Genomic DNA, 14075 nt, shown 5'->3' on the forward strand with positions numbered 1-14075 from the left:
CACACTGAAAGGCCTTGCAGTGTGTGATTACAAAGAAGGATAGGGTGAATACATTTGTAGGGGGGAGGGTACCCTTAAAAGACAGAAATACAAACTGCTTGAAATGTTGAAGTGAACAAACAAGACAGGAGGTGGAGGAGATGCTACACCACTGACATTGTATAACAAGTTATACTTGAACATAAGAGATAATAAAAAGGTCATCATAACCATGCCAGAACCTTTAAGGAAAGGAACAAATCTTTCCACAATTACAAGGGATGAGGATTTTCTGATTTGTCACATTTCATCCCCAAGAGAAGGCATAATGTGAAGAGCACAGATGGAACTTGTGGGGAGACATTGCAGAGCTCCTGAGGCTTCATGCTTATCTGAACTTCATGAACACACATCAGCCAGGCTTGAGGGAAATGTGCTCTTGTGGAATAAACTGAAATGATTTAGGGAGTTACTGGCTCCCAAGTGAACCATGCTCACAGACCATGTGAGAATCCTTATTATGTTTCCATGAATATTTCCATGAATATTCTAGCCAGACCTAGGATGAGCCAATTTCAGGTTAAAGGAGACACTCCTCAGCATGTTGAAGAGCACTGTCCTATTTGCACAATCTGTGGCCATGTCTAAGTTCAGGAGGCAGCAGCTCTAGCCCTTTGCAAAGAAGGGAAATAATATAGAATGGGAGAGAGTAACATCTTAAAATGTTAATGCTGTTTCTGAAGTGAAGACTTCCCTACATGAAAACATCACTGAATTCTGCTAGTTATTACAAAGTGATACAAGCCAGAGTATAGCTTTCCTTCCATGGTTTATTAGGACATCTAGTACTTGGAAAGATGTTTTTATATTAGTTCTGAAAGGTCAGCCAAACTTAGGCAAAATTTTGTCACTTGTATATAAAAACAGCAAAAGAACGGGTGTTTTTCTGCTGATTACATGCTGTACAAGGAATTATTTGGTTGAAAGTTACCTTCAGAAATAATAATAAAGCCTTTTTTATGAGATGAAAACCTTTATCATAAAAAGGGCTCAGCATCCTCACCCATGAATACAAGTCTGCCCAATATCCCTAGCTGGTGATGAAAGGCAGAAACACAGCTGTAGACAAGCTGACCAGCACAGTTTTGTGAATGGAAAGAGATGAGTATACTGCAAGCTGGTATGGCCCCAGCAGCAGATACAGCATCAGATAAATGGCTGAAACTCACACATCCCTGTGCACATCACTGAGCTTGGGTCACAAAAGCAGAAGTGATCTCATCACAGTGTCAGGTGTAGTCCAGTAGTAAGTCAAGTCCAGGGCACGCCTGCCGGGGCACTGCTTTGTAAGTTCTCCGGTGTCTTTCCTAAGATGTTGCAAGCTCCATTTCAGTTTCTTGTCATGCCTGCCCATAGCAGCAATGTGTTTGTGAACTGAATAACATTCTGCCCTAAAGACTAGACCTTTGGAACACATCTACTCTAATATATACAAAGGATCATGTCTCTTTCCTGATGTTCCAAGCAGAAAGACATCTAAGGTCTGGTGGACTGTATTTCAACACTTAATGTTTCCTGCTACTTCTGCCTTCTCCTCATTCCCTGCTACTTCTACTCTCCTCTCTTCCCCTCTTTACCTTTCCTGATGAATCCCTGCAGGGGCCTCTTTCTGCCCCTGGTCTTCTGCTGTCTCACACCCCTCTCCTCTTACCAGTCCAGGCGATTTCAGCTACAGTTGAAGAAAGGAAGCTAAGGCAGAGGTTACTGGCTCACTGTATCTCATATCTAATGTTAGCATTCTTCAGTACATAGGCTCAGTCATTTAAAAATAATGTTAGAGGGACACTGAATGAATTAACTGTAAAACATGAAAAGCATAATATTTACTCACGAATTTAATTCAGACACCTAAGAAAAAAATGCTTCATTTTGGCTACAGTTTTTTTTTTCTCTAAAGAGTTTCTTTTTATTGTATATATCTGCCTTCCATGCAGAAACAGAAAATATATATTAACCACACATATACAAATTACATGTAGATTACAAAGCACTGAAAAATCATGACATCAGCTTTTGCACACATACATGAAAAAATCTGCAATACATTAAAAGATGTAGTGGAGATGCTACTGCTAAAATATTAACTCTAAGATACAATTTCTGCAACTGCACAGAACTCAAAGTGGTATCTGCTTTGTTCAGTTTTACTTTACAAGTGTTTACTTTTAATTCATTGATTGACAGTTTGTCATATAAAATTCAGCTGTACACTTTAGCTCTATGCTTTCAGTGCATCAGCTGAGATGATTTCATTCAGTTGGAGTGTAATACCACATGCACTTTTCGTGCCCCAGTGACTTCTCCTGGGCAACAAATGCAGTTGCTGCAACTTAATCCTGGATAATGCAGCCCCAGGTTTCAGGGGTGTGGGGAGGTATGACATGCATGTTTAGGAAAACATTGGCTCTGTGTATACTAGGGGTTTCTGTTGGCATCCAGCTCTTACAACAGAACTATTTTGGCAGCAGTCAGCAATGTACTGATAAGGAGTATTGGTTTCTTTACATTAACATAACTACACCTAGAGCTGAGTGACAAAAATTACAAATCCTGAATGGTGAAGACTTTTTTCAGAATACAGAGTCACAAAATGTAAAGAAGAGACTGACAGCTACACAAGGTAGGGAAATGGGTACCAAATTTTATGCTTTCTTGTGAGGATAAACAGGCTAACTGTTCTTGCTTCATCTTCATATACAGCCCATTTGGTGAAGTGAGCACAGTATACAATTGATACCGGCTACCCACATAGAGATGAAGATGAGCTCTGCACGAGTTGACAGTTCAAATGATAAAGGTTTGTAATTTTTGGTGCTTTTTTTTTCCCCATAAAGAAGATTTTAAGAGGCATTTTAAGACATAATTATTTCTCTCTTTTACCAGAAAGTAATTGTAGCACCTGCTAACTGGATCACTATTTCAAAGCCATGTAGAAAGCATGGATGAAGCACACTATTTCTAGAATGATACCAAGTGTTATCACTATAGTTTACTGCAAGCTGGCAACAACCTGAAATATTCTGGCAGATTCTTGTGTACAGTCAGAAAATTTTGCAAGGAACTCTCTGTGACCCTGAACTTTATACTCTCAGGGGCGCTCATATATATCTCAACCTGAATGTATCCTGGAAATCAAACTCCTAGGGATTTATTGTCTTGTGCCTCAAATAACATTGTGCCTTGCCCTTCAGCTGTACTTTCGCAGTCAAATATTTTCATTTTTTTTTTCCACTGGATAGTCTTGTGTTTATCCCCTTAAATTTATAGTCACTTGAAGTAACCAAATTTAGAACTGACTTTAGTATCCCATTAGTATATTTACTGCATTATTTATCAGCTTTGCAGATTTTGGCAAACTCAAGCATTACTGCTTTCAAACTGGAACATATGTTGTAAATTTCTTGGGTTTTTTTGTTGTTGTTGTTTTAAAGAACTACACATCTATCATTATTCAGGATCATCTTACAAGTAATTCTCCTTGTTTTCTTTCTGTTTCCCCTGGGACATACCAGCCTATGTTTGTCACTGGGCACCACATGTGTACCTTATACAAAAGCAAAGACAAGTAGGCACAATGTAACTTGGGAGAAGATGAAAATATCCTAATGTCTGGGTGAGTTTATATGGTGGCTTTTAGAGCAATTTACTTAACCCCAATGTAATAGAATTTTTAAATTTTCAGCCAGTTTGTCATAGAATACACTGAAACACACTGTCCTATTTTCAGTATTTTACAAGTTAATGGATGTGCAGGAGATTAGATTAAGGACATGTGTATTTTGTTGATTTTTTTTAATCACTGAATTTAGTAAAAGGGTCCATTGGTATACTGCCTTTTTTTTTTTTCTTCGTAACATTGCATTGCTTATTGTTTTTCTGGCTTAATACTGGCTCAAATTAACTAACTTTCAATGTACTCTTGAAAAGCAGAGCTATTTTTCTCATCTCAGTGAGCTGTTTTTCCTAAATACAGTCATACTTTAATGCCTCAAGTTTCTTCTTTGAAACTAGTCATCTATATTTTTCCTCCTGAAAATACATGGCATACGAAACAGAAGGCATTACCTTCATGTCAGCTGCATTTAAGCATGCAAGCTTCTGAAACCATCATGGCTAAAAATTTTCTGTTGCTTTCCAAATATACAATTAAAATATACTGGGAAAAAAAAAAACCCAGCAAAGCAGCTTTAAGTTTAATATGTTCCATACATGCCAGTTAATCTAGTGGAATAGTAACAGCTGGGTTTTAGCCAAGAACACCCTACTAACTTAGATTCTTGCCCACACTTAATAAATAATTTTTACTATTTGATTATATGCAATTCCTCTTGCATAATTTATCTTCTTCTTAACATTAGATAAAATCATACCTGATATGTTTGAATGGTCTTTCTCTTCCTCCCAAGAAGGGGTGTGATTTGTCATACATAAGCTTTGAGGCTTTGTAAACTTTCATTTCTACAAAATCCAAGAGCTTTCATGGAAAAAAAACCCCGTCTTTTCTAAGCTTTGTCATGATGTCACCAATATCCAGAATGCAGTTCAATAAGCACCACAATTTTTGTAAAATAATGTCTGGTCAAGAGAAGGACTTGGCTGAAAATAATATAGCACAACTTTCCTAAGAATAAGACATACCTAAGGGTGCTAAAGGTGCAGTCACATCGAGTGTCACAGACTACTGTGCATGAACAACATACACAGGCATGGGCAGCAAAGATCACATTTAGGAATGCAATCCACATAACAACCGTGGGATCAATTCAATAGGTCTGTTGTTTTTGAAAAATATGGGGTGTTTTACCTGCATTCTGCATAGAACTGTCTGTGGTTGTCAGTACAAATGGTCATGACAATGCACAGAAGCATTTATTCTGGACACCAAATTTATAGTAATGTCATTTGAAAGAATATTAGGCAAAAATAAGCATACATGCTTATCCTTAACTGCTTCTGTTTCAGCTGTGCATAGGCATAGATGGGCCATGAAACTGATGTTTAACTTCAAGTTGGACAATAAATGAGTTTTAACCTTGAATCAAGAATTGAATACTAAGCAAACATGCATAGGCTGTACCAGTCTGAATAATTTTGATCTTTCTGCTACTTTCATCTTCTAAAGTGTAGATGAGGTGGAAAGCACAAAGGAAAGACACATCATTGTTGGTGAAATCAATATATTATGAGCATGCAGTTTCACTATAAATTATTTAGTTTAACTCTTGGCTCAAATAAGACAAAAGATGTTGGGCTGAAGCTCCTCTAGCACAGATCTGATGGTTTTTCATACGCAAAATGGCAATGATATGTGCTAAGACCTCACCTCAGTTAAGTGCAGAATTAAGACAAAAGTGCTACAGAAAGTTTAATTTCTACTCCCCAGCATGGCTACTCCACTGGTCCTCTAAAACAGTTTCCTAAATGCTTTTTTTAAGTGTTGGTATGATGTATGAGTTTTCCAGAAAATTTCTGAAACTACAGTTATAGGATTTCATGTCACCAGGAATGTCATTTCTTAAGAAGATTCATTTTGATGTTGTTCAGTGTTATGGCACATGTATTAGATTAGGGCTATGTGCAACTTGGGCAGCTGTAGGGACTAGATTATAGTTTTGGGACCCCCTATCCCTGCTGGCTACACTCACATCCCACATGGATGGGTAGCATGCTTTTGCTGGGTCTCCCACGCACATACCTGCTGGCTGCAGAACAGCTGGGCTGTCTGTGCTACCAGCTCAAGAGGGTACAAGAAATACAGAGTTATTTAGAGAGTTCTCGTAACTCAGCTCTTTCCTATGACCTGTGAAGGAAAGGACACTGGGCTTGATATTCTGGTAGCTGTTGGCTGAATTACACTGTGCTGTTTACTGAGAAGAGAAAATCTTGACGTATACAGAAACAATTACAACTTAACCACAAGATTCTTATCAGGAGAAGTTCTATCCAACCTCTGCACATTTGTGGGATATTATTAGCTACTTGTTCCAAGTAATTATTTATTTTGATCTCAAATATGCAAACATTTTTCAGCAAAGAAGGAATGAATTAATTTCCTCTAGCTATTTCAGGAAAAAAAAAAAAGGCATAAGTTTTTTACCAGACCTGCAGGTTGTTCTGAAATGCTGGATATCACACTCGCCATGCTATTTCTCATTCACCCCTTGTCCTGTCCTTTACATAATCAGCTGGACAGAAATTTCTAGTCTAGGTCTGACCTTGAAAAACTCACAGAAAGACAGATGTGAAAGAGCTCCATTAGTTTTTTACAGTTCATTAGATTACAGAATTTTTTATTACAAAGAGCTTTCATGGAGGAAACCTTGACTGAAACAGAACTAGTCAAGTTGCCCAACATACCCACTGGACATGGCCAGAAGAAAGAAACTTACAGCACCTTAAACTTCATATTACTCTTAAACTTTCTACCAGCTTTTTAGAGCCAAAAGAGAGAGGTACTCAAAGATATACTGAAGTAAAGCAAACAAGCTTAGGCCTAGAATCTGTAGTCTGTGTGTATAGAACCAGATTTATTTTTTTTGTTCATTGCACTGTGTTTTAGAATCATAGAATCATTTTGGTTGGAAGGGACCTTAGATGCCTGTGTGGTTCAAACTGCTTAAGGCTGGGTGAAAACTGAACCAGATTATGTTCAGACATATTGTGAAAACTCCATGAACAGAGATCCTGCAAACTTCTTTGATGACTTTTTCAATGTGTACTACCCTCACAGAATCTTAATATCTTATTTTAATAGACCAAACTAGAGAATTGAAAGCTTCATCTCCAGATTCTGTCTTGTTAGACACTAGAAGGAGTTTCTAAATAATAATACAACTCTCACTGAACTTTTCATCATTTTAAAAGAAATACTACAAGAAAGCTTACAGAGACTTCAAGCTGTTCCAACAGCAGTGAAATGCCAAAGTTGATGTCAATAATGCTGAGTATTGGGTAGCTGCACTACAAGTTCATGATTCCTAATAAAAATATCACTTGATCCAAAAATGTCTTTGCTCTTTTCTGAGATCTGATAGATGGATTTGAGTGGGTCACATGGGAAGCTTAATAGGAACACAGAAGTGACCTCAAAATTTTCTCTGACAGTTCAGGAGACATAGTTGCAAAGACTTCCAGTAAATATCAGTATTCTCTTTCTTGAAGACAAACTGGAAGAGAAGACTCTACCTCTAGAATTTAACACTGGACATAGTAAATCCTGCTAAAAAAATAATAGAAAAAATACGGCAAAAAATAATACTACAAAATGCTCCAGAAGGACTGGCGAGAAACCTGGAAAGAAAGGTCTGTGTGAGATTAAGGCCTGAAGGGAAAGGTGTGAGAAGTGTCTTCATAGTAGAACATACTCCTACAGTTTTAAACTTAATTCCTATCTAATGCTGGGAAAACCCCAAAACATATTACCTAAGAAGAATTCTCAAGCACCCTGGCAATGCAAGGGCATCATTGTAGCTTGTCTAGCTGCTGCTCTGAATCCATGGCTTTTTTCCTGATTGTGATTGTCTTTACAGAAGAACTTGGTAGATAAAAAAATAATAATAATAATAAAAAAACTCTTCAAGAGTTTGTCATTTCACCCATAAACTATACTGACTTGAAGCAAAAAATAGCATGCAAAACCAAGAGAGTAAGTTTGTTATGGTGTGTAGCTTCACAGTTACCAAAGGATAAAGTCTAACAACTTGTAATATCTGAACAGCTACTTATATATGTTTTCAAAATTAATTGTCTCTAACTGTTGCAAGCATTTGATTAAAAACTGATTTGGTAAATATTTCTGAAAGTACCTAATATGTTACAATAATTGTACAAAGAAAACTTGAAAATATCTGTATCTTTGGCAGAGTAAAACTCTTTTGAAAAGGCAAAGAGGTACTGGTTTTGAATTTTCATCCAGTTCTGCCATTAGTATCTTTGTGTTAGAAAAGATGAAAAATCAACATCCCTTTTAGCAAGCACAACGTCACCAGCTTTCTGTCACTCAGAATTCCTATTTCCTTTGAAATAGATTAAAGAAATTAAACTCATCCCTAAAGAAAATGGCCTTGATGCCACTAGAGGTCATCCTAGGAATAAAAATCAGTGTGATGCATGCACAAGAACTTGTAGAAAAACACCACTGCTGCTTCACATTTCAAGCACAAATGCACAGAAGAACACAACACACAGAAACATTGCAAATATCAAAACAGTGAACTCTTGAAGAGGAATCTTTCCTTTATTCTGAGGCTATTGCAAACTTACTGTACTGCTCTTTAGCATATTTTAGCTGTTGGTTGCCTGGTAGTACTGAGGACATTTGCCTTATCTCCTGCAAAAAACCACCAACCAACCAACGAACCAAAAAACCAACCAACCAAAAAAAACCCTCCTTGAAATTATGGACTTCAGATTATTTCTCTAAAGTGCTTTATTTAACCCATACATAAGATATAATTTTTCATCAACAAGAATGACTTGGTCTTAAAACAGGCCATCTATTATTCTCCATGGACTATGCTGGATTTGTGTGGGAAAACACAAACTGCCACTTTCCTCAGCTTCTGTCATTTCGTGATTGAAAACACTTGTGTCTCTTCATTTCATGGCATTAGTACAGATCAAGACTCTTCTGCTTCATATGAAAAAAGTTAAATGTCATCTCAGTTACAAGATGTAAAGCAGTGAAAGAAACCAATCTCATTTTATTTAAATATGGATTTATTTAAGGAACAGATTAACTGTGATGCAAACCAGCAGTTTGGAAGTGCTATGTGCTTTCCATTCACATAGATCACAGCAGATGAGTTCAAGACAGTCATAATTACTGGACTAATTAATGTTATATATGTCTGGAAGAGGCTGCAATGGTTGCAGAAAGGACTCCTATACACTTCCCGAACATACCTTATTTCCAGAGCAGGTACAAACCATGGTGGACCAGCATTTCTAGTGGCATGAGCCTCATTGGAAGGGTCAATGACAGGTTGGATGGAACTCTGAGCAACCTGATGCAGTGAAAAATTTTCCTCCCCATGGCTGGAGGATTGAACTATGGTCATTAAACTGCCTTTCCAACCCAAATCATTCTGTGATTCTGAGATCTGACACTCTGAACAACTGGGAGCAGCAGTTCCCCTTTGTAACTCTTCTGATATGCAGAAATGTATCAGACAACATATTTGCATCTTGGTATCCGATATGTGGTAGTGGCAGCATCACAAGCATTGGAGGTATCATTGCTTGAAATCCTTTCCCAAGACAGGCTGGAATACTCCTGCAGGAGTACTTGCTGCATTCATTACACAGCACTGTCTATCCCTGCTGATTCCTGCTATCCCTCTGTGCTGATCATGTTCATTCACTTCTAGACAAGGAAAGGTGAGTAAGCAGAATGAAACATGCTATAAAGAAACACACAGCAAGGAATAGAAAAAGGGCATAGAGTGACACTAACATCCTTAAAGCAAGCATCGAGCTTTGAAAATGTAGGAAAAGATGGTACAGATAAAGCTGTAAAAGGAAGAAAGATAAGCAGAAATTTCCCTATATTTGCTTAAAACCAAATATGTGTTACAAATCCAAATATAAAAATAACATGCCAAAATCTTTGCTCACAGGCATTTGCCACACTAATTCAAATGCTGGCAGGCATTTTCAGGGATTGAAATGTATCTGTTTTTTCTGACTCACCTTGTCATTTTATTTTTTATGAGGATTCAGTTTTTTCAAGGGAATTTTGATTAAAAAAGAACTCGGGAACAGCTCTTTGAATAAATCAGAAATACAGAATCTTATTTCTAAAACTCAAGTTACAAAACCTGGAAAAACAAGTGAGTTGTTTGGTTTGGATAGTAGTTTTTAAATAAAATATCAATAAACTGTGCCTTAACACTGAAATCTGTACAAGGATGCAAGTTCCTTACAAAGATTCCCATTTGTCCTTTTTTTTTTCCCCATTTCAAGTACAAAGACAACAGAGTTGGACAGTAATTTACTCTTAACAATCCTCCTCAGAAGCAAAAAAGGTTTGCCATCAGGCTCTGCATTTTACAGAAATACTACTTTAAAACATGATAAAATGATGCTTCACTAGAATGCATGCAGTGATGTGTTTTTGGTTTTATCAGTTTTATGTATCTATTTGTTCCTTGTTTTATACTGTTTTTTGTAAATTGTAATGGTTTGTCCCATGTCACCCTTATCCAACCCTTCTTGGTTTTACTCCAACCCTAATTATGTGTCAGTCATAAGCTATACAGCCCCTGGGTCTTGTCTGTCACTTTGGGGTCTCTTCCAAAATCTGGAAAGCTCCAGTGAGGGCCCCAAGTTGGGGCAAGATTGGACAAGACTTTGGCTGTCTTCCCACCCGAGTTATTGATTTGTTACTATGTATGTCATTTACCTGGAGAGACATACCCCCATGGTCCCTGATTTGTCCCCAGTTAAACCCATCCCTGAGTTCCTCCCCCCAAGAAAAAGTGTTACATTGGGGGGGGTTTCCTGCCTTTTCCTGCTGCTTCTGCCAAGGGGTCACTTCTGCTGAGGGGTGTCTGCTGAGGCAGATACCCTGAACTGAGGTTATCCCCACTGGGGGGTGAATAAAGCCAGTGGATAAACCCTGAACAGCCTCCCTCTTTCTTTCCTGCTGTTGTCGCTTGACTCCTTCGGGCAAACAAGAACCCAAGGGGTCGGTGAGGTTCATTCTGCTACTGAGCTGTGCCCTTTACTGTCGAAGTGTCAGGGCTGGCCCGGTAGAGAGACACAGACACCTCTACAAGAATCGACCACCAACTTTTCTTCTACAAATTTCAAACCCCAGGGAAAGCTTTTTTTTTTTCCGTTCTTTCCTCCCATCTTTTCCACCCAAAAGCATGTTTGTGACCCAGTGTTTTTGCTGTCAATACTTAAACAGTGTGCACATTATTTCATTCTAAATACTCCTGAAGTATTTAATTCTAAATACTCCTTAGGCATGCAAAAGAACTTTAAATCCTGCCTAAAAATGCAGTTATGTGTGTTACTCTGAAAGATCTTTATAAAGATAACTAAAATAATTTACTTGCATAGTAAGGTGTTTTTTTGCAGTTAATAAAGATGAAAGGCATACTGAGATGAATCCTTGCAAATTTACATAAAGTATTCAATGTTTCTTTTCATGTACTGAGAAGTTTTGAGCACCTCTTGTCTCTGATGATACTTCCCATCTATTTGTGTCCTTTTTTAACTTCCAGCATATGGTGATTTAAAAGAGACAGCTAACAGCAATGGGCTAAGTAATGGTGCTTTCCTTCAAAAATAAATCCTCATCTTAAGCACAGCCATAAGGGAAACCGATCTACACTCTTTAAAATCTGACTAGAATAGTTTCTTGACGAGTTTTAACCATAAAATGCTTTAGGTTAAGGGGAAGAAAAAAGAGGCAGCTGGAAGATGTTAACTTTGTTTCTAGTTGAAACAATAGTGTGTTTTATTTCATGTTGGGATTTCAACAGATCCTTAATTAGACTTCTGACCACGCAGTTTTCATTTAAAAATATCTTGATGACATTCTGATCATCAAGAAGTTCCTGGGAGACTTGTCACCTGTTGCTCTTTGAAAGAACATTCATCCAGAAAGGCAGGCAGGCAAGTAATAGTCCCCAACTCATAGAATAAATATTAAGTCTAAATATCCAGAGTATTTAAAATAATAATGTAAATACTGGAAAATACTTTGTGCGGTCCAGACTTAGTGAGAATAAGCAGACAGCAATGGTCAAAACAAAAAGGCAGAAACACATAGGTTGCCTGCTATGAGGTGAAATACTAATATAATATTCACACTGTGAATATATAGCTGGTAGAGTCACTACTACGGCATTTCCCAAGGACATGAAAAATTATACCTACCTATGTTATGAAAAACAGCTTAGTTATTGAAAACAGCATTTGAAACACAATTTTTCTATGTAATAAAAAAGTCAGTGTACAAGACCAGATATTATCGTTCAGATTGAAACACACATTCAGAATATATTAGTTCATTTTTCAAAACATTGAATAAGGAATTCTCATAAACAGCACAGCTATGATTCATCTTGATGTAACTTGCAAGAGTGCTAAAAATTAGTAAATAGATGGTATTCAAACCTGGAGTGAATTAAAGAAAAAATTCCATGTTATTTTGAAGATAACACCATTAAAATGAACTTCAGAGGAGGAAAGGAGAGGGCAGAGAAGGGGAAGACTTGGACAGGACTTCCAGCAATTATCTAGTCCTCTTCAGGGCTGGCCAAAAGTGACAGCATATTACTATTAAACCAGGGTGTTCAATTACTTTTTAAACAGTCAGGTATGGGCCATTAATCACCTGTCAAGGAAACCTGTTCTTGGTAAAGCATCTTTTCCTGATATCACATCTGAACCCCCCCAATGCATCTTTGAACCTTTCACACATGTCCTATCACTGGATAACAGGAAGAAGAGATCAGCAATTCCTTCATTTCTCCTTCTCATCCTGATAAAAATCAACTGAGTTTGATTCCTGGGCTTTATTGACACAGACAAAATTCTTTTTAATGCTGATTTTTTGAATCAAAAAAATTACAAAGGTATGAAATAATAACATCATCACTGAAGTTTGAGATGCATGGGCAGATCAGAAACAGAAACAGTTTTGTTATTCTGAAGTAACTTACTTGCCTGACTTTTGGAAGAAAAGACAGTCCCCAGATTTTCTCTTATTATTAAGAGACAAATGTTCTCTGTGTTATGTATACATAGAAATACACATATCAGTTGCAATCTGGTCTGAGTTAGTGCCATCTTTTATGCAAAGTAGGTCCAGGAAGGCACATTTTGGGGTTCTTTTATGGATCTAAATGAAGGGGGATCTAAACTGATTCCCCCAGTGGTTTTCTGCCAAATTTGGCTGAAGTTTACTGTTCCCAAAGTAGAATTCTCTTATGAACATTCCTAGGCCATTTCAATACAAAGTCAGTGGAGTCAAAGCATCTTAAACCAAATTTGGATGACTTTACACTTTAGTGAACTTAACTTACACAGACGATTTTAGCTTTATAGCTGTGTCAACAGAAACTGCAAGAAATAACTTCCCAACTTCAATAACTAAATGTGAGAAAAATGAATTGTATAGGCCTTCAGTCACTCTTGGAATGAGAAAAATTAAAAAGAATGTTAGATTGTGGCAACATGGCTACTAGCTCAGCCTCAGGATAAATCAATGTCTGTTAATGGAAATTCAGACTAGACTAATCAGAAACCAAACTCTCAAATCTGTAAGAACTGTGTATTATTTTTCTCACCACATATAAAATCAGACACCTTTTGAGTCAAATTTCAGGCAAAGTTCACAGAGTCCATGTTCTTTATGGCATGGACTATTGTAGAAATACTGTGGCAAAAAAAAACTGTCACAGAAAATACAACCTGCCTCCCAAGCAGATTCAGGCCCGGGAGAGAGATTGTTGGCCCTGTTGTATCCTATTTGAAATGTTATGCTCTTACCTAGAGCTGCTCTCTGAATCTGCCTCTGGATTATCTTTCCTTTCAGACAGTCTGTAAAAGACACAAAATGCAAACAATTAGAATTCAAAATGTCAAAAAATCAATGAAGTCATTGCCTATTTCCCACCATTTGAAATTCCTCTGCTGCTGGCCAAGTTTAAGGGTTTTTGTGATCCATGGGACAAGTTGATTTCTGAGTTCTCTCCTTCTCTCTACTGCAAGTAAACAAGTAGGCACAATGTGACTCTGCATATACTGAGATTTAACTGTCCAGTAAGAAAGACTGAAAACTAAGCATTTACTGTCAAGCACTTTCAGAGGATAATGATCTTCTACTGCTAGATACAAAAGATGTCCAAGTGGGACCAGAGGACATATGGAATTCCAAGTATTTGTACAAACAGCCGTTAAGGTGGCTTATGAGACAGTAGGTCACTAGTCCACCCCTTTGCCAGTGAAAAACTAATTCCCCAAAATCGATTTCTTCCTGCCTGTCCTGCTCAGTTTTAAATATCCCATGTACTAGAGCT

The 14075-nt window shown here is 37.5% G+C and overlaps 1 protein-coding gene across 1 annotated transcript in view; it reads right to left on the reverse strand.

The window, feature by feature from the left end:
* The window catches only part of KIF6 (kinesin family member 6), a 154490-nt gene that overhangs the window by 15804 nt on the left and 124611 nt on the right, over nt 1-14075 (reverse strand). The window contains exon 17 of the mRNA XM_083858420.1: nt 13546-13596. Within this exon, the coding sequence (XP_083714546.1) occupies nt 13546-13596 (51 nt within the window). The remainder of the gene's footprint in view (nt 1-13545; nt 13597-14075) is intronic.

The sequence above is a fragment of the Zosterops lateralis genome, assembly GCF_965231275.1.
Source record: "Zosterops lateralis genome assembly, chromosome: 3".
NCBI lineage: Eukaryota > Metazoa > Chordata > Aves > Passeriformes > Zosteropidae > Zosterops > Zosterops lateralis.